This window comes from Polistes dominula, unplaced genomic scaffold (assembly GCF_049000335.1).
Source record: "Polistes dominula isolate Pdom_NZ unplaced genomic scaffold, Pdom_raw_medaka contig_24, whole genome shotgun sequence".
In the NCBI taxonomy this organism is placed as follows: domain Eukaryota; kingdom Metazoa; phylum Arthropoda; class Insecta; order Hymenoptera; family Vespidae; genus Polistes; species Polistes dominula.
The window spans coordinates 6,465,001-6,489,082 of record NW_028301150.1 but is presented as its reverse complement, the minus strand read 5'-3'; the positions used below and the strand labels follow the sequence as shown (position 1 = coordinate 6,489,082).

Below are 24,082 nucleotides of genomic sequence, written 5' to 3'. Positions count from 1 at the left end.
AAAACAGATAAAAACAAAAAAAAATATATATATATCCATTTTTATACATCATATTAATTTTTCATTCCCTAAATTTTATTACATTTAAAATTTTCCAAATAATATAATATATTTAATAAAAAATATACAAACAAATAAAATTCTCGTACGTTAATAAAATCAAAATTTAATTCATTTTGTGTGATTCATCTTATAGATAAAATATAAACAAACAATATCTTTTATTCAATGTATAGTAATTTATATTTTACATTTTTTTTATTAATAAATTTTTTGTCTTTGGCTATGCAATACAATTAAATCAAAATTATTGAAAATATCTTAAGAACTTAATTGTGCCAAGTATAAATTTCTACTACGTACAATACAAAATATTCTATAATCGTTATTACATGTATTGGCAATATGAAATGCTTCCTACTGAATGTAAAGGAAATGCAAAACTCAGTCTTTTGCCCGTTACTTTTTAGACTAGGCGTGAGGTTCTTAAGGAGTATTTTGTAATTATTTTATTACTATGCCTGTGACACAATATTTCATGCGCTTAAAAAGAATTAGAGTGTTGATTAGCATTGTACACTCTAGTTAACGCATTCACCGCATAAAGATTTAATTGTACTTCCAACACTTTCAACTTCAAATATTATTACCCACTTATATTGTTGGGCAAACACCCGCAATTACTCGTCCATAAGCTCGTTCTGGACCCAAATGAATGGATTTCATATTAATGTATACATTGTTTATGCAACCAACATATTGAGATTGTGACGTGCTGCCACGTAATCTTCTACCCAACATAGGATGACCTCCAATGAATATTGGATGCTTTGACAACACTGCTGCTACATTTTTACCACCAATTCCTACTGGAGCAGCCTTGTGATCAACGGATAAAAGTACAGCATTTTTCTGTTTTACAGCTATTGCGAGAAAATTGGAAGATAAGTATTTAGGTAATAAATACATAAATCTACATATATCATATAAAAAAAATCTATATTACCTCGAATATTATGCCAATTACCATCACATAAGGAATTAGGTTTGGATGGTTCAAACGAGGTTTCTATAGAACCTTTAGTGGTCTTAACAAGAAATTTAACAGTACCATTAATCATTTCCAAAACTAGATAATCGCGTTTACCATGAACAGACAGTAAATGTCCCGAAGTTGTACGTGGTTTTATGTCCATTTGAATGTCCATATTACGTCCAACGGTAAATCGATCAACTGAAAGGATTTATTATTATTATTTTTGATAAATGAAATACGCGAGTGTATATGTGTATATAATTACATGTACATATCACTTACTTGCTTTGAACAGATTACTACCGTTTCCTGGGAAGAAGAACAGCCCTGGTTCTATTCGCTCTGAACATGGTATTACACCTACTTTAATAGCAGGTTCACCAACAGTTTGACCGTTCACCATAAAATTGCTTAAACATCCGATGAACATTGTGCTTAAACCCTGAAAAGGAAGTTGTATTTTATTATATAAGTATAACTTGGAATTGATTTAATATATACAAACGTAAAAAAATGTATGCGAAAATACTTCATTATTTTAGTATGCTGTATATAAGTGCTTTATACACTTATATATAGTTATCCTTATTTATCGTGATATGCAATTCTATATATAAATTTGTAAGCTCTTACTATTCTTGACTGCGTCACACTAAACAATTCTGGTGATACACCTCCTACAAAAAATGGTGGATTAACACTGATAGATTCAGTGTTTCCTGGAGAAGAGCCAATTACTGGTGTTTCATTATCTACAGAAAGTTTTCCATGTTGTTTTTCTCTCTTAAAATCAATGTAATGCCATTGATTATCATTTATTAATTTATCGCTCATAAGTACAACTGGTCCACTTCCACAGTCAAATTTGTAATGAATCTTGAAAAAAAAATTATTTTTATGACAATTTACTTAAGAATTAGAATAAAATAGTAGTTTTAATGTTATACATAATTTTTCTTACCTTTCCGTCAAGAACATATAAAGCGATCATATCTTGTTTATTTGAATCTGCGGCAAAGAAAACAGTTCCATTGTCAGACATTGTTTTAATGTTAATTTGGAAGTCATAGTAATCTCTATATCTTCCATTTATAGATCTATATTCCATTCGGCTGTTGTTTGTAGTACCTGAATATAATAATAACATTAATAATAGAAAATTTTATTAGAATCTATAGAAATAAAGTTGTAATAAATATTAGTTATTATAATTTTTATGCACAAACATGTGCATACCGAATCTCCATGCATTTTCAAGATCAGGATCGGTAGCTGGATAATAAGGTAAATGACATTGATCTATAGTTTGAGATAGAGTTGGTTTTGGAGTAGATGTTGTAATTACTTCAGTTGTTAACTCCATCTGATGACCACGTCCTTCTAAACCAGGTTCTTCATCATCATCCTCCTTTTCTAAATCAATGTCTACTATATCTGTGGCAGCATAAATAAAATATATATATATATATATAATTATTTCTAATAAACATCCATTTGATTAACTTAATTACTAACTAATTTGGGTTGTCCCTTCAGTAGTGTCATCAGGACTTTCTGTAGGTAACAGCGGTATCCAACCATTTGCTTCTGGCTCATCAACAGAAGTAATAGCTATACAAAAGAATCTTCACTTAGTAGTTTGTTATTTTGTAATTGCAGATAAAGAATTTATTAAAAAGATTAAACTTACGTGACTGTTCACCGCCTTTACACTTTCCCAAAAATACATGAGGTTTTTCAGTGGTGTTAGCAAAATTAATAATAATTCCGTTCAAAGTAGCATCACCGATACAACCGACAAACGGTGTTCTTGCATTGTTTTGAGACGTTTGTAAAAAGGCTGGTATACCACCGATATAAAGATTTCCATAAAGAATATGTAGCGACGGGGGTGGTGAATCGGTGCTATAATTTTTAATATCATCAATATCAAGTCTTAAAGATGATTCATTATGTGTCGCTGTTACAACGTGCCACTCATTATCATTGAATTTGATTTCAGCTGGATCAGTTCTCAGTTCTTCCCCTTGACTTTTAAATATTAATACACCGTCGACTAGTTCCATGTAACTTGTAGATGTTTGATCCGGATTGGTGACATAAAATATGAGTCCATCATTTGCCAGTGTTTTGAATTTCAAATTAACTTGAAGGAAGTTGGATACCGAAACATTATTCCATTTCACATATCCTGGCATATTTTCTTCAAAAGATACCAGACTAGCGAACTAAAATGAAAAATGAAGTTTATCTGCGTCAATAAAATGATTAAAATAAGATCAATTTCGGGGGGAAAAATAAAATAGATAATTTACCCTAGCTGGACAACCAGGTATAACTCCAAAGGCTTGTATATTGCTACTAAGATCAATCGATATATCAAGAATAACGACATCATCAATGCAACCTTCGAAACCACTATTCGTAACTGGTTTATAAGGATGCTTAGCATTAGGTGGATATCCTCCGAAATAAATATAATCCAAGGATTGAAGAGTTTTAGTATTGCCCTTAGTTTCATTTCGTGCAACCATTATACCATCAATTTTAAGAACACCTATCTTTTCATATCTCAATGCTTCTAAACTATGCCACTCGCCGTCATTAAGTTTATCGGTTGTTGTCAGAGAAACTTCACCGTCGTCAAGATCGTACTGATATAGTATCTATAAATACGATTTAAGAGAGGTATTTATATTTTTGAAACATTATGTAAGTAGTTTATACAATAATTTAAAGAAATATATTTATAACTATACCTGGCCATCTCTCATCTCCAAAGATAAGAATTGTTTACCCTTGCCCATTAGATATATCAATCCATTATCCGCGAATGTTTTGAATTTTAATTTTATACTAAACTTTTTACTATCCTGTGATATTTGAGAACTTCGTTTACTTAAAATTGCATATCCATGCTTATCGAATCTAAATCCTGTACTAGATTGGAAGTTTATCAATTTATCTCTTTCGTTAGCACCTTCTCTATTATTTTCACCATCCACGAAGTTCCAGAAAGAAACTGGCATATCACCAATTACTAATTCTTCCATTTCACCCTCGAAAGAGGATGCTGTTACTGCATCTTGAATATTAAAAGAAGAAGGATATCCTCCAACAAATAGTTTTGAATGTTCTTGATCGACGTTAAATATAGAATATGCTCCTGGTAATACTTTTTCCGTTTCATACTCCTTTTCTCTGCCCTCGCCAATATCCTCGCGTACTATTAATTTCACATTTTTTCCAGTCCTATTTATGTAATTTATTTGATTATTATATTAATTATTGTAATATATATATACAATAATTAATTGATTTATTTATTATCAGTTCAGCATTCATTAATTAGAAATGTACTCACCTATCAATAATAATCTGACGCCAAATATTATCGGACACAAATTTGTTACTAATAACTTTCATTGGTCCAGAGCCAAGATCTAATATAAGTACTGGATATCCGCTTTCTATTAAAAGTGCCATAAAGTCATGCTGTAATAAAGATAAATAAGTATAATTTGTATAATTAAATTAAATTTTGCTAATGTTTCATAACTTTCAAATAAAAATATTGTATAATATATTATTACTTACTGTTTTTGCACGTGGTAATTTGACTTTTTCTTCATTTCCAAGATACAAAAGGAAGCCATTAGTTTTATTCGTACGGAAATATAATGAAATTTTACTAGATGTTGCTAACAGGGGTAAGCTTTCTGGATTTTTCAATTCCAAAGTAGTATTTCGATAGAAGGTCAGACCTGTTTTAAACCTGTCTGCTAATTCTCTAGCATTTGCTATCTTGTTCTTTAAAGCATTCATTTTAATTTGAAGATCATTTCCCGTTTCATCCATCACTTTTTGGTTTTTACTTAAATCGCTAAGAAAATTGTTAATATTAGGTGCCATTTTACCGACAACGTCCAATTGCTTTTTAGCCTGTGAAATATCTCGTATAGATTCGGACATATCCTTTGTAAGCTGTTTAGTTCTTTTGAGATCATTTGGTATACTTTCGATTGTACTATTTATGCTTTGCATAAGATTTGTTATATTATATTCTATCTTAGTAGCTTCATCGACGGCATCGCGAGCTACTGATGAAGATTGCGATGGAATACTTGAAAGCGCGCTAAAAATTAAAATCACCTTTGATATAAGGACATAATTAAATTTTTCTTAGTATTATATAAATAAGATATTACATAATACATGGTATATTACTATGGTTTTTTTATGAAAAATATCCGTTAATCATTGGTATAATAACGTCGTAATTATCGAATATCCTGTATAAAAAGTGTCGAAGTTTTTTCGAATATGCTCACAACGTTTGTACGAAAAATCGTCAGACACCTTGTATAATCTATTATTTGTAATTAATAGAAAACAATTATAATATTTATATATTTTACCTATCAATATAATCTAGTAATTTTTTATTGTTTTTATTTTGGGAATCTGTAGATGTTTCTTCGGCCTTTGCAATCTGAAGATTTTCATCAGATTTTCCTGTAGTTTCTTTTAATACTTTTTCTGCAGAAGCAAGCAAATTTGCAGATTGATTGAGAGAATTTTTTATTTTTTGTTCTATCATGGAAGACTGTTGTAATAGAAAAGATTATACCATGATTAAAAAATTACAGTAACTGATTATAAATTAAAATTGATTTTAAAATGAAATAATGTTAAAATGATAAATGTATCAGTAACTTACTGACGCTGTTGCATTGTTAGTAGCATAAGAAGCATCAAGAGCAGCATGATTAGCTTTTTGGATGGCCTTTTCAATATTCCTATATGCAGAAACAGCACGTACAGCATTTGTATTACGTGTATCTGTCAATAGATTGTCCAATTTTAAAGAATGATTGTAAAGAGACTTAGCATGATCATTTGCTTTTTTTAAAAGACCTTCTAAATTAATAAGCATTTCGTCATTTTGCAAAATGGTATTGTTTAAATGCGTTACCACATCTTGCAATGTATTAGACTCTGTGAAAATATAAATTCTCTCATGATATATTTTATTAGCAACACATAGTATTTTATAAACATTATTAAGATAATTCCAATAAAATAGAAATAATAAAGTTTACCTAAAATCTTAATATTAGCATCAGTTTCATTTAACAGTTGAGTTGCATTTGTATTAAGTTCTGTACCAGAGTTTAGATCCTCTTTAGCCTCAGACGAAATATTTTTAACGGTATCAAAGTTGACAGATTCCGTAGCCATTTTATTATCTCTATTGAGATCTTCAACATTGGCTACTGACGCTTCAGTTCTTTTTGTTATATCAAGCAAGTCATCCATTTTGGTACTAATATTTTTAATCTTGTCTTGTATATCTGACGCCATTGAGGTCAAATTATTTATCGGAGAATTATATTGTACCATTTCCGATACGAGAATATTAGCTTGATCAGCTTGATCGATTGCGTTATCGCGGAAATTAACGAAAGATACCTCTTTTATTTTGTTCAAAATTTGTTCTGCCTTTTTTACCGTATTTTCAATTTTACCACCTGGTCTAAGCTCTATATTGGTAGCCAATGATTGCACTTCAGATACTATTAAATTAACTAATGCTATCTCACGTATTACATCTTCTTCTAAAACAGTCATATTATTTAGAGTATTTTCAGCACCGAGTTTCCATTTAATACTATCTTCAGCAGCATAATCGGAACGACGTTTTTGGCTCGATACTTCTTGCCCAAGACGTGATAAGTTTTGTTGCAACGGTAAGAAATTAACTCTTTTTGGATCGAGTAGCATAACTTCTGAATAGAAGACATTGACTGTGTCGTTAATGAATTTTAAACGCTGATTCGTAAAATAACTATCAGCTACCATCTGTAAAAATGATATATTATACAAAACGATCATTGTCAAGATACATACAAGTATAGAAAAAATGTATATATAAAAAATAATAATCTTTATAGATAAAACTCACACTGTATTCACGAAATACCGGATTTAGAAGATCTGAGAGAAAATCGGTGACATCAAGTAAATCACCGGTACAAGAATCACATGCGAAGCAACCTTGTCCTGGGATCAAAACATGACGATATGGACAGTGATCGCATTTTTCACCAATAACACCAGGAAGACAAGTACACTGTCCCGTAGTTGTATTACAGGATGCACCAACGGAATATCCAGTATTGCAACCACATGCTGAAATTATAAAAAAAGTAAAAGAAGTAAATGTATTGTTTTAACAATATTTTTTAAACAAAATTTATAATTATCTTAAAGATTTATAATATATTTTATTATCTATTTTGTTTATACTCACATGTACAACCATCTGGACCATAATTCCAATAACCAGGAGTGCATTGATCGCATCTTCGTCCGGTAACACCGGGTTTGCATTGGCACTGGCCAGTTGTTTCATCACACTGTTTGCTTTCTGAAGCAATATTGCAATCGCAAAGCTTACAACCTTCGCAAGAATCAAATCCGTAATGATTTTCTAGGCAAACATCACACTGTTCACCGATAACATTTTCTTTACAATAACACTGGCCAGTGTGATTATCGCAATGTTCCATTCCACATTTGTTACATGAACAACTTTGACAATCTTTTCTTTCCACAGCATCGCCAAAATATCCAGGCGCACAGTAATTGCAAGCTTCTCCGTGTGTGTTGTACAAGCAGTGTAAACATTCTCCAGTAATAGAATCACAAGAACCAACTTGATTGGTATCAATATTACCCGAACATTCGCAAGGTTTACAGTAATCGCCATAAACTTCTGGATCTCCATAATATCCGGCAATGCAAGTTTCGCATCTTGCACCATAATAACCAGGAAGACATTCACAGCTGATTTTGTTACCTTCTTCATTTACTTCGCAATCAACTGCAAAATTATTAGATGCAACAGGAAGTGGACAAGCACAAATTAAACAATCTGAAGGAGTGCCGATAGTTGCATTTCCGTAATATCCTTGTTGACAAAATTCACAATGATCGCCTCTGGTACCATTTTTACAATCCTGTAAAAAGAATAATATATTGTTCACTTGTAAATTCACTTGTCTAACAAACTTTGTTTAAGTTTGAATATTTATTTGCATAAAAAAATATACTGAAAACATTCTAAAGAAAAAAGACAAAAATAAGACATACGTGGCAGACGCCAGTATTAACATCGCAAGTATCCGCATGACCATTACACTGACATCGTACGCAATATCCTCCGTAAGGACCTGATTGTACTCTATAATATCCTGGAGCACATTCTTCACAAGATAATCCTTGATAATTTGGTGGGCATTGACACTGTTCTACACTACTGGCTGAGATACTGTATTCAGCAGAGTATTGTTCTGTTGTAATATCAATGCTAACATAGGACAACCTGAAAAAATAAATGAATGTGAAATATTAATAAAATAATGAGAAACTATATCAAATAGTTCATAAATATTAGTACTCACGTAGCCAAAATGCTAGGGTTCCAGTATGTAGCTCGAATATATATACCTTGAAGATTATCAAGAACTACCATAATTTGTTCTCTAGTGACACTTAAACGACTCAGTGTCACAAAATTGGTTTCTACAAGCTCAACAGATGCCATAAAATTTATAAAAGAAGGTGGTTGCTCGTCACCATAGAAAAGAAGAATTGTATCTACACCTTGAAGAATTACATCCGCCGCACTTACTGCTTTTCCAAATGGTCCAGTATTATAGCTTATCGTATAATTTAAAAATCCACCATATGAAGTTAATTTTTTGCCAAGATAACTTTCAGGGGCTGCAAAGTACACGACATTTTCAAACATGTCATTAACTATTAGATCAATGATTATAGAAGTTGAATTTATTTCTTGAGGTATTGTTGTTAGAAATGATAAATTTCCAGTCTTCTCATTTTGTACTGCAATTTCCCAGTTGTTCATATCCAAAATATGAGTTCTGTAGAGGTTTGCGGAAGTACAACGTGTTGTCTTTCCAAAACAGAAGCATTTTGTGCAGCCTTCTTCGTTGCTTGCTTGAATGTTGAAGGTTCCTTCTTTACAAACATCACAAGCAGAACCTTGAACATTTTCTTTACAGAAACATTCAGCAGTATACTGATCGCAAATATCTAATGTTGTTCCTCGTACGTCACAGTCACATTTTTCACAGTGAGGAAATTGTGAATATCCAGATATGCATTTGTCACATTGCCTTCCAACTACATTTTCTTTACATCTACAGTTGCCATTAAACAAATCACATTGCATATCGCCATTGATCACGCCAAGAAAAGAACAATTACATTCTTCACAACCAATTATGGGATCAAAACCATAGGTGCCTGGTTTACATTGATCGCAACGTTCGCCAATGACTCTTTGAGGGCAAATACATTCACCTAAAAACATGAACGAATAAATTATAATTAATATAATAATCATGACAGTAGTATAAAAGAAATAGAACACTATATTAATTGTGAATAATGCTTACCAGTCTCAGGTTCACAAAGTACTTTACTAGGACAAGAACAAGGTTTGCAATTAGGAAATCCATAATATCCTGTTTTACAAATTTCACATCTTCTGCCAATGATATTAGGTTTACATGGACACTGTCCTCCAAACTTCTCACATTTAAAACTAGTTGTACCATAAATGTCACAATTACAGGATAAAGCACGATTATTGTAATTAGAGGTCAATGAAAATATGGAATCTCTACAAAATCCTTCTTCTGTTACGTTTATATAGAAATGATTGTTACCACATTTTTTAAGGAATTCCTTAGTCTGATCGAACTGTATTTTTGTTAAGATTTTATCATTATACTGGTCTGCAGGTACGACTAATATGTAATCCAACCAAATACCATTTCCACTGTTCTCTTTAAATGTAATCACAAAGTTTTCAATTAATTGAAATCGAGTATTGCCATCTATTTGTTGTACAATGCTGCGACAACCACTGTTACTTGGACAATGGGGTACTGAAACTTTAGCTTCATAAAACTTTCCATTTTGTACTAGTACATCTAAATCAAATTTTGGATGATCTGGTTGATAATATTGTACGATGAAAACATAGTCCCCAGGTTCTGGAACTTTAGCGTGGATATCTATCATTGCATCTTTATCATTTAAATAAATTAGTTTAGTGGTATTATCGTAAATACCGTATGGCCGACTATCCAATTCAATAACCGCATTATTAGATTCAAATTCGATCTTTTTGGAATCGGGTGCGCTAGGGAAAAGGCCTTGTACGCATTTACCATTCTTTCTAACACAAACAGATTTTGGTTTGATATAATCTAAGGACCAGCGATGATATGGAATAGCAACGATTGAGTGAATCGCAATATTTGAAGTAGATTCTCCAGTTAAAACTATGCTTACGTAATTTGACTGGAAATTCATAACGGCAACTCTATCATATGTATCGGTTACTACTTGTCGACAAATGCTTGTATACCTGCAAGGATAAAGTGTAACTTTGCCTTTTCCAACAGTATTTGCTTCGATTAATAACACAGAAGTCTCACTATCTTCTGCAGAGGTAACGTATGTTATAACAAGCACATGTGGGCCTGGTTTAGATATTCTAAGTTCAAAGTGAATCTCTTCTTGACTATCATTGATAACTGGCATTTCTTCTACGTCGATTTCTTTAAGGGTCTCTTTATCTGAGAAATATTCTGTCAAAGCTATTCTTATGTTGTTGTCATTGAGAAAACCTCCAGTACCGCGAACAGAATCAAAGTTCATCAAGTTGGGATATCCATAATGACGGCAGAGTCCTTTATAACCAATTTTACAAGGTATGTTAACATCTTGAGTTAAAATAGTTGCTTCATAATATTCTGATGGTAACAGAACGAAATAGTCTAGGAAAAGACTTTTCTTATTAGCTATACTGATAGTCCAATGTCCAGGATTCATCACCATAGGTGAAGGGTGATTGTCATGGGCTCCTGCAACCGTAACGAACGATGGTTTCGTCGTTGGCTTAAATTGGACTTTAAATTGCTGTTCCACTTCAACAGGACTATCTGGTGTAATTTTGATAGTTCCAAGAATTGGCTCATTGTTAGGGTTGACATACCGCATAACCATACGATATAAAGAAGATTTATGTATATAAACATTTTGAATAATTTCGTCTTGTAAAGCAGAAAATACGGCATATCCTTTCCAACTATAACCTGGGAAAAAATGTTCTGAAAAGTCATATCGTACTTGACTATTACTAGAAGTTCTGCCATCTTCTACTTCATATTGGAATTGATGAAGAGTGGGAAAGTAATGTGCTTCTAAAGGTTCTTTACATGTCAAACCTGTTACACGAGGCTGACATTGACATTGTCCAGTTTGCTTGTCACAAACAGGATTAACAGATCCACCAATATCACAGTTACAATCTGTAAATCATTATTTACAATATTAATATCTATTTAAATGTATAATAACAAATATTTGGATTGAACTCAAGCGATTATCATAATTTACCAGAACAACCGAATAAATTGTTCTCCTGAAGATTATAACTTCCGTCGATGCATTGACTACAACTTCTATCGGTCACTCCAGGTTTACAAATGCACTGACCAGTTTTCACATCACATTCACCAATACTTCCAATAACACCCGGTATATTACATTGGCATTCTACAAAAGAACATATTTAGATCATCTAACTATTAAATACTAGAAACAATAAAATGTCTTTATGAAAGACTTAAATTACCTTCACATCCTTCTGTGTTATGTTGTTGCAAATTCCAATATAAAGGTTTACATTTGTTACAAATCCTTCCTTCCACGCGATTTTTACATTGGCAAAGTTCCCCTATTGGTAAACTACCACATCCTTGGAAGGTTTCAACAATACCTGCTGGATCACAATTACATCCTTCGCAAGTTGGGAAATTATAAAAGCCCTCCTTACACTGATCGCACCTTGATCCATCGAAGTTTTCTCTGCATTGACAATCGCCTTCCGTATCGCAGGATACGCCAATTGCTCCATGACTGTCGCAATTGCAAGCTACAATATGAAATTCAATAAAAAAATGATTTATATAAATATAAGTACATATCTACTTTAATAAAAAATATATCATAAACATCAATTTCTATAAATTCAATTCATACCTATGCATTCTGGATACATGTAATATCCTGGACTACATTGATCACAGGTCTTTCCAGCAAAATTTGCAAGGCAAGAACATTTTCCTATGCTGTCACAACTAATGGAAGAAGAACCAATGGAACTGCAGTTGCATGGTCTACAGTTAGGATATCCATAATATCCATTAATACATTGATCACACCTAGTTCCACCATAGCCCTCTTTGCATAAACATACACCGTCGTCCTTGTTACAAATTCCTTGTTTAGTTCCTTTTGCATCACAATTGCAATCTAAATAATGTAAATAATAGTCATAATAATTTTATAAAAGTATCACTTTTTAAAAATATTCTTTTCATACATACATGTACATGAAGGATAGTTGAAATAACCGTCTTCGCAAATATCACAAGTTCTTCCACCATAATTATTTCTACATGTACAATTACCAGAAAGAACGTCACAAGCATTATTCAGAGAACCAAGTTCGTTGCAGTCACAAGCTATAAATGAATATTATTTTTACAATAATATTTTAACGTAAGATCTTCAACATTATATTCACGTGGATGCATATTTTGAAAATAAAACAATTTCGAAATATTTTCTAAAGTATACTTACGTAAGCATTCAGGGAAATTATAATAGCCTACTGCACAGAGATTACAATAATGACCGGCATAGTTTGGTTTACAAGGACATGGGCCATCCTTTGCTTCACAATAATATCCATTGGTTCCTTGTAAATGGCATTCACAAGGACGGCAATCAGGATATCCAAAGTATCCATGATTACACGTATCGCAATTTGGTGGAGTAAATTCCTTGCGACATTCACATTTACCAGTAGCATCAGCACAATTTCCGGTTGAATAAAAGTAATCGCAGTTGCATGCTATAGCAAAGTACAATTATTAAAATCAACTATAATACAATTAGCGCATTCTTTTTAAAAATTATAAGATTAACTTACGTTGGCATACGTCAGTAGCATTGAGAGGTTTATTCAATGGTCTATAGAATTTCGGTTTGCATTCATTACAGTTAATACCTTTCGTATTATCCCTACAGTTTTGACATATTCCACCACCTTCATAGTTTCCATGTATGTCCAAAGACAAATGTTTTTCATCAATTTTCGGATCATAAATACATTCGTCCGAGTGACCGAAACAATTGCAAGCTAAAATATTATTAATTATAGTCGATGTATAAGCAAATATGTTAATGTAGATTACATTTAATAATGACACATACGTTCGCAGGTAAATTTCTTAAAAGACGTAGATTGTTGCCATTTCTTCTGTTCAAAACCTTTGCAACAGGTCGCACACTGTGGTCCACAAGTGTTGTGCTGACATCTACAGACGAGTTTATTGGGTACGCTAGGATCTTGAATATCACAGGTATCCGCATGACCGTTACACATACATCTACCACCGATACTGATGTCTTTGATGGAATAAAAATACTAAAATATACAGAAAATGATGAATACTTTTCAACTAGACACATATATAATATATCATATATTAAATTATTCTTAGTAATAAAATAATAATAATTATTACATAATAATAATATGTAATACCCCTATATGAGTAGGCCGTTCATGCGAAATCTTTGCATGGACAACCCGTACATGAGTTGCTAGTGACGAAAAACTAGTTAACAGATATTTTTAATTAGAAAACAATAACAGATTCTTACTCGTCTTGTCACAGTAGGATCTTGACGAACAACCGACATAAGATGCCCCAATAAGTTCTTTGTTCTGAGAAAACGAAAGCGCACGTTGGTCGCCCTCGTCCATTCTTGTAATTCCGATGAATTAAAATAATGCTTTGCCGATGGACGATTATTCAAAATAGAAATCGGTATTTCACCACCCTCCAGGGGTACTATCTTCGAATATTCAGTAGTGCAAATAACACTATCGTCTCTCGTAATGGGTTTATGACTGTCAACGCCAAAAAATGTCACGCAATCGCTATCGGATTCCGCAAAATATTGCCAAGGTGACCAAGTTTTTCCATGATCTTTTGATTTTTCAAGTACCCACAACCCGGGTCTTGGTGAATTCGCCATACGCACGTAGACATACGCTACGTGAAATTCCTGTTAACGAAACAGTAACAATACAATTGCAATATATTGATTTACTTATACTTTAATTTATATACATAAATACATATATATTATACATGAGTACATCTTTATTAAAACTATAATTAAAAAGATTAAAAAAATAAAAGAAGAAGAAAACGAAGAAAGATACTCGAATGAATATGTAAAAAAATATTTCAACTTCACTTCCGCCAAAAAAAAAAATATATTATCCCGTTGTATCATGTAAAATCACGACAATAGCATTAATAGAGATAACGACAAGAAGAATCATTGATAAGCTACCATTGACCCCAGATTATGATTTCCTCTGTTACGTTTCTCGCGATATAATTTAATAAAAATATGAAAGAATAACGATAAATCTTTCGGACAATTAACAGTTTTTTTTCTTTCTAAATAAAAAATGATTGTGAGTTAGATGACAAACATATTCAACATGTTAAAATGTGTAATAATAATTGACAGAATATATTCGCATAGTAATTAGAAATTCATCATTTTTTTTTTACTGCGGAAATAACGCGAAGATAATTATTTCCGGCATGCAGGAAAACGCCTACAACATGATAAATCTCTTTTTTGTTTTATAGATAAAATACAGTTGCACGTTAAGTTTGTATCTTTTTCCCGCTGTTCAGCCATCACCCTCGAGTATAATTTTTTTTTATGATTATCAACATTAAATAAATAAATATTTATATTTAATATTAAAATTAATTATACAGTGTAATTAATTTTATTTTTTTCATTAATGTATATATATATATTTTTTTTTCTTGTTTTTATATTTTTTTTCGATAACTTACTTGACCCAAATCAATTGTTAAAGTCACTTCATTGTATTTCATGCCTCTAGAAAGTGGTGGTGATTGCCACCAAGTTTCCATACCATCGACAGCATATTCCGGAGGGTGTTTTTTTTCCGGACTATCTGGATCGCAAACATCGCACACCTGAACAAAAATTCAAAAATAGAAACCAAAATAGGAGTATTATGATTAAGATTAAGAGTATTATAATGTTAGATTTTATAATACGCGAAATCGATCTTCCTAATTATATTTGTTTTATTCGATTAACATTTAATCAAATATTATCAAATATTTTTCTTTTTTGATTTAATAATAATAATAATGGATTACTAAAATTCCATGAAAATATTCGGAATAGAAGAAACGGAAATTTAAAGTGTATCGAGAGGTCACCTTATCTCTTCTTTTATCGAACATCTTACTTTGACTTTTTAAGCGCTTTATTTCGTCCGCCGCTTACAAAATGTTCTTGCGATAACGAACGAATATCTTCCTCGTAGAGAGTGTGAAAAATAAATAACTTGAATACTTTTGATAATTATCGCATATTTAATATTTAGAAAATTTTGTCATCTAAAATATATTATCGAGTGATATCATTATTGAGTTAAAAAAAAAAGAAAAAACATAGAAAGTCGCAAACGTGTTTAATATAGTTTTTTGTTGAAATAATTCAACAATATAAATTAACGTAGGCTGATTGTTCATTTGTTATCAGAAAGATAATCATCCACTTCATTAATACGATTTATAATTATTAATTCTTCGTTTTGTTTATACTGTATTATATACGATATTAATTAATGAATGAAAGAAGTGTACTGTCTCTCCCTTACGATTTCATTCACACATATTTCTCTTGCGTGATAATGCTCATCTTTTTGAAGTTATTCCTTTATCATCTTTATTACCAAGAAGCGATACGAATGAAACACGAACGTTATATTCTTTATACAAATATTATTATCCATCATTCGACTATATTTATATATAATCCTGTTATAATTATGTTTTTTTTCTTTTTTTAACAGATGAGTAGTTAGAAGAGTAAGGAAATAGTTGAGCAAGCAAGTCGTTATTTTTTCAAACCGATAAACTCTTGGTCTCGAAGAATCAAAGTAGATAAAATTTAATTCAACAAAACAAAATATATAGATCATTAATTATAAATATATAAAAGAAAAAACCTGTATAAAGAAATTTATTTGGTGAAAAATTTATTGAAAGATATTGATGATTTTATGGAATTGAAAAATGAAAGGACAATTCGAAAGGAAATTAGTAAAAATATGTATTATATAATTTATCTGATAAATATTTGATTAAATATCTTTCAACTATTTGATTCATCAATAATAAGTATATTTTTAGAACGTTATTCGTGCTTACCTGTCCTTGAATTAAATTGATATCCTCATCTTGATCGGCATTCGCGCCAACAAGTTTACAATAAAGTTCTGGTCCAGGAGTATCGACTCCACACGTGGCCGAGGCAGTGATCGCCTTGCCTTCGGCAAGATTAAAATACGGTGGCGTTAAACTTTCGGCCTTTGAATTTTTTACCAATAGACCGATCAGGAGAAGATGTGTTATTACGTGTAACCACCACCACCCTGACATCGTGACAGAATCGATCAACGATCCACCACTGCCAGTCCGTCCGTGGACGACCGACAACTGAGATCTTCGATTTTATCAACGATTCTGTTTGAAAATTCTACCTACTAAGGGCCTTTTATTTCCTCTCTCTCTCTTTTCTTTCTCTCTACCCACACTCCACTATTCTCTTTCGTTCTTTTTTTCTCTCTCCTCTTTCGAGCACGTAACGAAAATTATGTGAAAGAAAGAGAAAGAGGAACCAACGCGAAGCGTCATGAACGATAATATAAGATGTTCGAGCGGCTTCTCGATGCAGACTGTCAAGCAGAAGGGTCATCGAGAAGCAACGACTCGAAGGAAGGTGGGGGTGGGTGGCTCTCTCCAAGAAGGATGGTCCACACATGCTGGAACCACATGGTATCCTTCCTACACGTGTGTGTATACATATCCTCTTATGTTTTACCCATTAAACTCTATATAGAGCATCTACTACGCTAACACCTATCATTGTTTTCGTTCCTGCGTTCGTTCATTCATTCATTCTTCTTTTTCGGATAAGTTTGACCTAGTTTAAATTTAACTATTAATTATCACGTACATACATATTTTTTTTTTTTAACTATTAGATATAGATAAGAAAATATACATATATACATATATTATATATGTACACACCGAAGGATGATCTGTCGATCTATCGATCTTTAGCCATTTTTAATAATTTTTTTTCAATCTTTAGTTGTTAACATCTATACATCTATTTTGATAAAATTTTTGCGATAACGCTAATTGCACGGAAATCACGAGTTTATTATATTTTACTCTTGCCATTTCATTTTGCATTCTTTTCTAATTGCAAAGATCATTAGCCTTTTACTGTTAATGAACGTTAATTGTGTAAAGTCATTCACCGTGAACGACTGCTCAATTTGTTATATTGCACGATCGAATTAATTAAAATGAGCGTGATTTCAATCGTTCCTTTTACGAATCTATATAAATGATTATTTTTCTATTTTTCATCAAATAAAATCCTGTTTTAAAATATTACTATTATTGTATAAAAGGAAGTAATTCTACATTTAGACTTACTTGCTTTAATGTTCTTTTCAAGATGTCTATTTGAAACTATTCAGATACAAAATAATATTTTCTTCAATCCTGTTTTACATTATAATATTTATAATACAAGGAAGAAAACATTATACTAGAACTTAAAAGTACAGATATAATGAAGTTTCCTAATAGTAAAATATCAACAGAATCCATCCATATGGTAAACACTCTTACTGAAATAACACAAATATCGACATTTTAGATTAAATTAACAATTAATTATATTATTCACCGTTACTCTGGTTGTAAAAAAACTTACTTAAATTTGATAAAGCGGATATAAACCAAGTTAGGGGTGAAATGGAATCTGCATTTTTAGCTCTAATAATTGCTACCAATTGCATTATTTTACTAGACGCAGATATGGGAGTACACATTGGCTAAAAGTGATATTTCCGTGAATATTTATACAATGATGATAAATTCATTAATGAACATTAAATAATTATACTAACCGTTAAGAACGTAAGAACAATCTTTGGTATGATTTCTGATAGAAAACAAATGCTCATTGTAATATATACAATCGTGAAAAATAAGCTCCATATATTCATTTTTCTCGAATATGTTAATATCAAATACATTAAAATATAGTCTTGTATTAAAATAACTGGATATTCAAAATATGATAATAGGGAATATCTATTCACGTAATTGTAACTTGCCACTATCGTATAACTGCAATATTAAATTATTAGTATATACACGTATGTACATATATACATGTTAAAATATACTTTTTATTGTTGTTCTAATAAAATATTGCATATATTATAAGTTGCAAGAAAATATAAAATAGAATGATCAAATATTACCTTGTCAATTCTAACGACAGTCCTAAAATAGATATTTGTTTGGCAGACTTTACAGAAATTAATTTAAAGATTTGCGGAACCTTTAATATAAAACACATGGCTATGATGAAAACGCTTAAAATATCAGCTAATCGTTTAAGATTTAGTTCCATTTTCTTAGCTTTTAGAGACTGTAACAGATTAAATGTACTGTTTAACTTAACGAATATTATAATTTACTTATTATAATCTTATAATGTGCCCAATATGATAATCATTATCTACATTGCGCAATGATTATCAAAACAAGTTCATTAACTTACAGTATTAAGAAACTATGTATGTCGTTATATTAATAGTTTCACTTATAAAATTGTAATTACATTAAGAAGAAAAATTGGATACCCTACACTCAGTTATACCTAACTTTTAATGCTAAAACCTCACTAACAATATGCCATATTTATAATTATTTCTGGCATTTCTACCTTGTTGGCACCTAAAAATACAATCAAGTTAATGTTGCATACATATTCCAAGAAATATCTACATACTAGTATAATAAGGATATTACATTATGTAATTTTCCGAATTAAATTTGTGTATGTAATCATTTTATGACAAACTGTGACAGAATTATTTTTGTCAGACATCTTTAGTACATTACATGCGCAGGTTAAATAATTTTAAACGCGGCAACTAAATACTACAATAGTCATTAACGAACTAATTATAACAGGTACTTCCTATGTAGACTTTGAAAAAAAATATAATTTAACGTAAAAAAGAAAGAAAAAAGATAATCAAGTAAGAACATATATATTTACATGTATATTTTGTCTTTTAAAATTAATAATATATAATATAAAATGAAAATAAATATTTATATGAAACTAATTTAGTACCTAACGTATTAAATGAATCATTAATTGTAAGAACAAAAAAAAGAAAAAGATTAGTGAAACCAAGTACTCGATCGCGTAACAAAAATTCGAGTAGGAGTATGAACGAGTTGACCAATTAAATCGATAGAAAATAGTAACGGAGAAATTTGATTGGATGTTGTAAATTTGCACATAAATCGAAACTTTTTAAATCGTTTTTTAACTTAGCTACAATATTCACTATCATACGAGTCTTATTATCTTTTTTAATTATTTATCAATGATATTATCATTATTAAATAAAATGTCTGTTTATATGATTAGAGTATTTTAAAATATGTGCTACACACAGACCAGTTCTTCTCCGTTTCTAAGAAATTCATCTTTATTCACCGAATGTACTCGAATGGAATCGCTTACTTCGGATTGTACAATTGACAGAAGGAATCTAGGAACAGAACTGACATGGAGTAAGATGAAATGTGTAGTCCTCGCGGTTGTCTTTTAAATATTGATTTGTCTTGCGAATGCAGATCGTGTGACAATCATAAGTGTTATTTTAATATGCAGCTTGGACAACAGCAATGTTATCAATCCAAATGGGCTGCAAACAAAGAAAGATAAGTACGTAAATGAATTATTTTCTGCTTAAACGTCAAAAGTGATCTACTACCTCAGATGCAAACATTAACCCTGCGCCGGGATGTGAGACTTATTCTAGTACACGGCATGTCTTTTCGTCAAGATATTTCAAATATTAGGAATAATATTTTATTATAATATCAATTTTAATCATTTAAATATCTCGAAGTTTTTTCAATATTATTTATTCGTTTATTTAATTGTTATAAAAATTGACATTTTTTTTTGCTAATGTTCTATAACACAAAAGCATATCATTTGGGATTTGTAAGTCCTGTTTAAACATTGCTATTATCACGATATTGCATAATATAACGATCCTTAGATTAGTATTATATTCTTTCGTATATATTACTTACGATAATTGTTAGAGATTTTTACACTTTTTTTGTTTTAACATTCTTATATCAATTAATTTTCAATTGGATTAAGTAAATGTAGAGAAAAAGTGATGAATATTAAGGAATATAATTAAGCCATAAATGTAATGATCTATTCGTGTATACAAATAAATGATTTTATTATATTATTTTTTAGATTAAAATACTCTAGTTGGCAAGCTTTATGGCTTCTAGATTTTATATCAAAATGGACCATATAATGAGTACAATTGGGTATGCAGATACGAAGATGATAAGGTATTCGTGTATTGTTTACAGTTGCTATTTTCAGGTAAGAAAAATAGATTATGGAATGTTCTGTGTTTTTCAAATATAATGTTAATCTTATTTTAAATAAAAAATAAAATGTTGAATTATGTTCCAGGGGGTTACTTGGGACTTCCAGAAATTTTGGCTATTGTAAAATTAATAACAGATATTTAAATAGATTTTGAAATGGACTCCCCACCGTCATGTTCACTCAGTGCTACCGGACCTTTAAGTGATCTTGGTAGCAGTGGACTAGGGGGTTCCATTTCTAGTGATTCTGTGCGTGCTCATCTTGCTATCGAGGTATAATTTCCAATGATTTAACTAAATCTTAAATAAATTCAATGTCTTTAATTAAAGGATATCTTTTTTATTCGTAATTATTTTTAGATGCAAGAAAGCGATATAGAAAGCAAATCTTTATCACAAGATTCCTTTGATTATTCAGATGGTATGTGTGGAGAAAATTTTAATACGTTAAAGAAAGGGCCAGGTTGGAACGATATAGATGGTAAATTGGAGGTGGAAGTTGTCGACGTTGCTATTAAACCGCCACCAGAGTTTCAAGATAGTCCTTCGCCAGCTGATTCTGAATCTTTTTCCGCACCCATTCTTAATTATGAACAATTGTTGCAACACAAAGTTCCACAATGTATAGACGAATTTGCTAATAATTTTGTAAAATCTATTATCGAGGAGGCATTGGCTATATCTTGTAGAATATCATGGCCAGAAGGAAGGATAGTGACTGCATCACATCCTGTTCCTGTGGTAACGCATAACACACATAATCCTAAACGCATATGGGCAACAGATTTCTTGACACCTTCTTGTCAAGGAACTACAACCATTACGATCACTCCGTATAATACCTTAAATCGTCCAAATTCACGATGTTCTTTAGCTTCTTCGCGTTTGTCCAGTTCCCATAATTCTATAAATACTACAGGATTAAGTCATAAAGCTGATGATAGCAGTTTCATAACTTCTGCTATGTCGCACGATGTTTTGACGACTAGTGAAATTAGTGACATGTATAATGTGCCCTTTGATTCTGATATTTATACTGTACCGATAGATGTAATCAGGCCATTGCATGATCTTAAGACACCACAAAGGCCTAAGCGTCATAGACATCATCGTAAGAGAAGAAGAAACGTATCCGCTAGTTCACAAAGTGAATTAGTAACGCATATTCAACAGGCCAGACATTATTGTGGAAAATCTCGTGCTGTAACGCATGTTATTAAGTCACAAAGATTGCTAGCTGAAATGTGTTGCAATGAAGCTGGAAATGGAAAACGTCATAGTGTTCCAGGTACATCTGGTCGTCATGGATCTAGAATATCAAATGGACATACACATAATATTGGAGAACCAATTCATATGACATTACACGAAGTTCGGCAATATCTACAAACATTATATTCAAGCTCCAGTGATTCTAGTGAAAATAAAATTAAGCGCGACAAGGCCCCCATAGGGCATACGCCCATACATCTTGCAATGCCAAAAGGTGTTACTGTAAATAATAATAATAGATATAGTAATACACATACTGATTCTTCAACTGACACACCAATTTCTAATAAGAGTAGTAATGGACTGATTCATAATAATAATAATAATAATAATAACAATATTAATAATAATAGTAATATTAAGAAGCACAAGAAGAATTCATTTGTCAGTATTAAACATAAGAAGGTAAGGGAAGAACCGCATAAAGAGAAGGCTGATTCTGAAAGGGATAAAATTAAAAAGAGTCAACGAAACTTTTCATTAAATTTAAAGCAAACGCTGTGCAATATCTTTAGATTCAGACGCTTGGGGTCTCCCGATCATTTCGTAGAAAAAAGAAATAGTATCGTGCAGGGTGAAATTGTTGAAGAGGAAGAAGGAGTCGATTCTGACCAACACGTAAATAACAACAATACCACATCAGAGGTAGATACGTCTGCACAGAAAATGCCTTTTTTCAAACGCGCATTACCACCTCTGCCAAAAACTAATGGGCAAGTAGGAGTAGAACAAGCAGAAGAAGCTCTTACAGCTATGGTATCCAAATCAGATTCTCCGAATTCCGTACAACAAATGCCAACTTCTGCTCCTCGATCTGAAGAAGAAACAGTAGAAGATACAAGTATCGATTTTGCTGCTAGTATTGAAAAAGTTAAAGATGTAAGTTAAACGTTCATTTAACAAAATTTTTAAAAATGTAACATTCATGTTTCATAATATTCATATTCAATTTCATAATATTCTTTCTTTTATAGTATGGCTGGTATTGGGGACCTATATCAGGTGAAGCTGCAGAAAAAATATTGTCGAACGAACCGGATGGATCTTTCATTGTTAGAGACAGCAGCGATGATCACTATATTTTCTCTTTATCATTTAGACTTAATAGTTGCGTGCGACACGTTAGGATAGAACATGATCAAGGTAATAAAAATTAATTTTATTATTAGAATTAGTTGCAGCAGTTCATTCACATAATGAAAACATTTCAGGTACTTTTAGTTTTGGAAGTTGCACGAAATTCAAATCCCATACAATCGTCGATTTCATTGAAAATGCGGTAGAACACTCGAGAAGCGGACGTTATCTTTTCTTTCTTCATCGACGACCAGTGTTGGGTCCGATGCGAGTGCAACTTCTGCATCCAGTATCCAGATTTAAACAAGTTCAAAGTTTACAGCATACATGTAGATTTGTCATCTTAAAGATGGTGCGCAGGGATCTGATCCCAACGTTACCTTTACCTCGTCGCCTCATCGATTATCTTAGCACACCTCATTACTACAGCGAACAATTGGCTGAACAAGACGAGCGAGCAGAATCTCCTGTTAGTTCTTCGACCGGTGAATTGGAGAAGATCTGTTTCACACCGCAAGGCCTATCGTGAGGTACAAATATGTAATCTTACTTTTCATTTTGGTGTGTATATGCCAAATGTTTAGTGCTAACAAAGAGACTTAAAACAATGTTATCTTGTGCAAGAAACATAAGTATTATATAAATTAGGAGTTTCCGGTAAGGGTAATTGAAGTATGCTTTATCATTTACATCTGTGATTATTGTTTTTACAATTTTGGTGTATGACTTTATAGTGGATATTTTCTAATACCGAATCGATTTTCATTTGTATTAAAAGGTAGTAAATGTTATCTGTACGAATTTATAGACAATTTATTTATACAATTATTTATGATTACGAAGTAATAGGGGAAAAATTACAGAGTAATATAATAAAACAAAAAAACTATAAATATAGTCGATTAGAGAATCA

General features: G+C 31.5%; 3 protein-coding genes across 5 annotated transcripts; 1 reads left to right on the top strand and 2 right to left on the bottom strand.

The window, feature by feature from the left end:
- Positions 1 to 219: 219 nt before the first annotated feature.
- LanA (laminin subunit alpha) lies at positions 220 to 17,256 on the bottom strand. The gene is made up of 30 exons (XM_015321425.2): positions 16,495 to 17,256; positions 15,100 to 15,246; positions 13,874 to 14,281; positions 13,421 to 13,634; positions 13,137 to 13,346; positions 12,786 to 13,058; positions 12,529 to 12,666; positions 12,182 to 12,454; positions 11,775 to 12,074; positions 11,537 to 11,695; positions 9,523 to 11,448; positions 8,503 to 9,427; positions 8,192 to 8,423; positions 7,350 to 8,058; positions 7,002 to 7,228; positions 6,139 to 6,898; positions 5,757 to 6,034; positions 5,455 to 5,642; positions 4,634 to 5,171; positions 4,401 to 4,531; positions 3,796 to 4,288; positions 3,352 to 3,702; positions 2,727 to 3,264; positions 2,552 to 2,647; positions 2,273 to 2,470; positions 1,998 to 2,164; positions 1,670 to 1,912; positions 1,319 to 1,478; positions 1,007 to 1,234; positions 220 to 923 (listed from the first exon to the last, which is right to left on the bottom strand). Exons 1-30 carry the CDS (start codon positions 16,723 to 16,725, stop codon positions 655 to 657), a joined length of 11,010 nt encoding a protein of 3,669 aa, XP_015176911.1. The 5' UTR covers positions 16,726 to 17,256; the 3' UTR covers positions 220 to 654.
- Positions 17,257 to 17,800: 544 nt separating this feature from the next.
- LOC107066623 (solute carrier family 66 member 3) lies at positions 17,801 to 19,434 on the bottom strand. Of its 3 annotated transcripts, none has more exons than XM_015321428.2 (6): positions 19,189 to 19,434; positions 19,037 to 19,113; positions 18,636 to 18,805; positions 18,276 to 18,498; positions 18,080 to 18,200; positions 17,801 to 17,993 (listed from the first exon to the last, which is right to left on the bottom strand). In XM_015321428.2, the coding sequence occupies exons 3-6, from the start codon at positions 18,785 to 18,787 to the stop codon at positions 17,860 to 17,862; spliced, it is 630 nt and encodes a 209-aa protein (XP_015176914.1). In that variant the 5' UTR covers positions 18,788 to 18,805; positions 19,037 to 19,113; positions 19,189 to 19,434; the 3' UTR covers positions 17,801 to 17,859. The 3 variants fall into 3 exon arrangements, with proteins under 3 accessions (XP_015176914.1, XP_015176913.1, XP_015176912.1); XM_015321427.2 differs by having other exon boundaries at positions 18,998 to 19,113; positions 19,189 to 19,432; XM_015321426.2 differs by having other exon boundaries at positions 18,938 to 19,113; positions 19,189 to 19,404.
- Positions 19,435 to 19,709: 275 nt separating this feature from the next.
- On the top strand, positions 19,710 to 23,970 carry LOC107066665 (uncharacterized). Its single transcript, XM_015321501.2, has 6 exons — positions 19,710 to 20,122; positions 20,678 to 20,812; positions 20,906 to 21,093; positions 21,181 to 22,971; positions 23,067 to 23,235; positions 23,304 to 23,970. The coding sequence occupies exons 3-6, from the start codon at positions 20,977 to 20,979 to the stop codon at positions 23,696 to 23,698; spliced, it is 2,472 nt and encodes an 823-aa protein (XP_015176987.1). The 5' UTR covers positions 19,710 to 20,122; positions 20,678 to 20,812; positions 20,906 to 20,976; the 3' UTR covers positions 23,699 to 23,970.
- The last annotated feature ends 112 nt before the right edge of the window (positions 23,971 to 24,082 follow it).

What these genes read in the sequence shown, in the direction of transcription:
- LanA (XM_015321425.2), bottom strand. Translation starts at nt 16,725, where the DNA reads ATGTCAGGGTGGTGGTGGTTACACGTAATAACACATCTTCTCCTGATC. An exon ending in TAATTTCCCTGAATGCTTAC is followed by an intron (nt 12,667 to 12,785) that starts GTAAGTATACTT and finishes ATTCATTTATAG; the next exon opens with CTTGTGACTGCAACGAACTT. An exon ending in AATTACCACGTGCAAAAACA is followed by an intron (nt 4,532 to 4,633) that starts GTAAGTAATAAT and finishes TCTTTATTACAG; the next exon opens with CATGACTTTATGGCACTTTT.
- LOC107066623 (XM_015321428.2), bottom strand. Translation starts at nt 18,787, where the DNA reads ATGGAACTAAATCTTAAACGATTAGCTGATATTTTAAGCGTTTTCATC. An exon ending in TTGTTCTTACGTTCTTAACG is followed by an intron (nt 18,201 to 18,275) that starts GTTAGTATAATT and finishes TATCACTTTTAG; the next exon opens with CCAATGTGTACTCCCATATC. An exon ending in ATCCGCTTTATCAAATTTAA is followed by an intron (nt 17,994 to 18,079) that starts GTAAGTTTTTTT and finishes GTGTTATTTCAG; the next exon opens with TAAGAGTGTTTACCATATGG.
- LOC107066665 (XM_015321501.2), top strand. Translation starts at nt 20,977, where the DNA reads ATGGACTCCCCACCGTCATGTTCACTCAGTGCTACCGGACCTTTAAGT. An exon ending in GTGCTCATCTTGCTATCGAG is followed by an intron (nt 21,094 to 21,180) that starts GTATAATTTCCA and finishes AATTATTTTTAG; the next exon opens with ATGCAAGAAAGCGATATAGA. An exon ending in GTATTGAAAAAGTTAAAGAT is followed by an intron (nt 22,972 to 23,066) that starts GTAAGTTAAACG and finishes TTTCTTTTATAG; the next exon opens with TATGGCTGGTATTGGGGACC.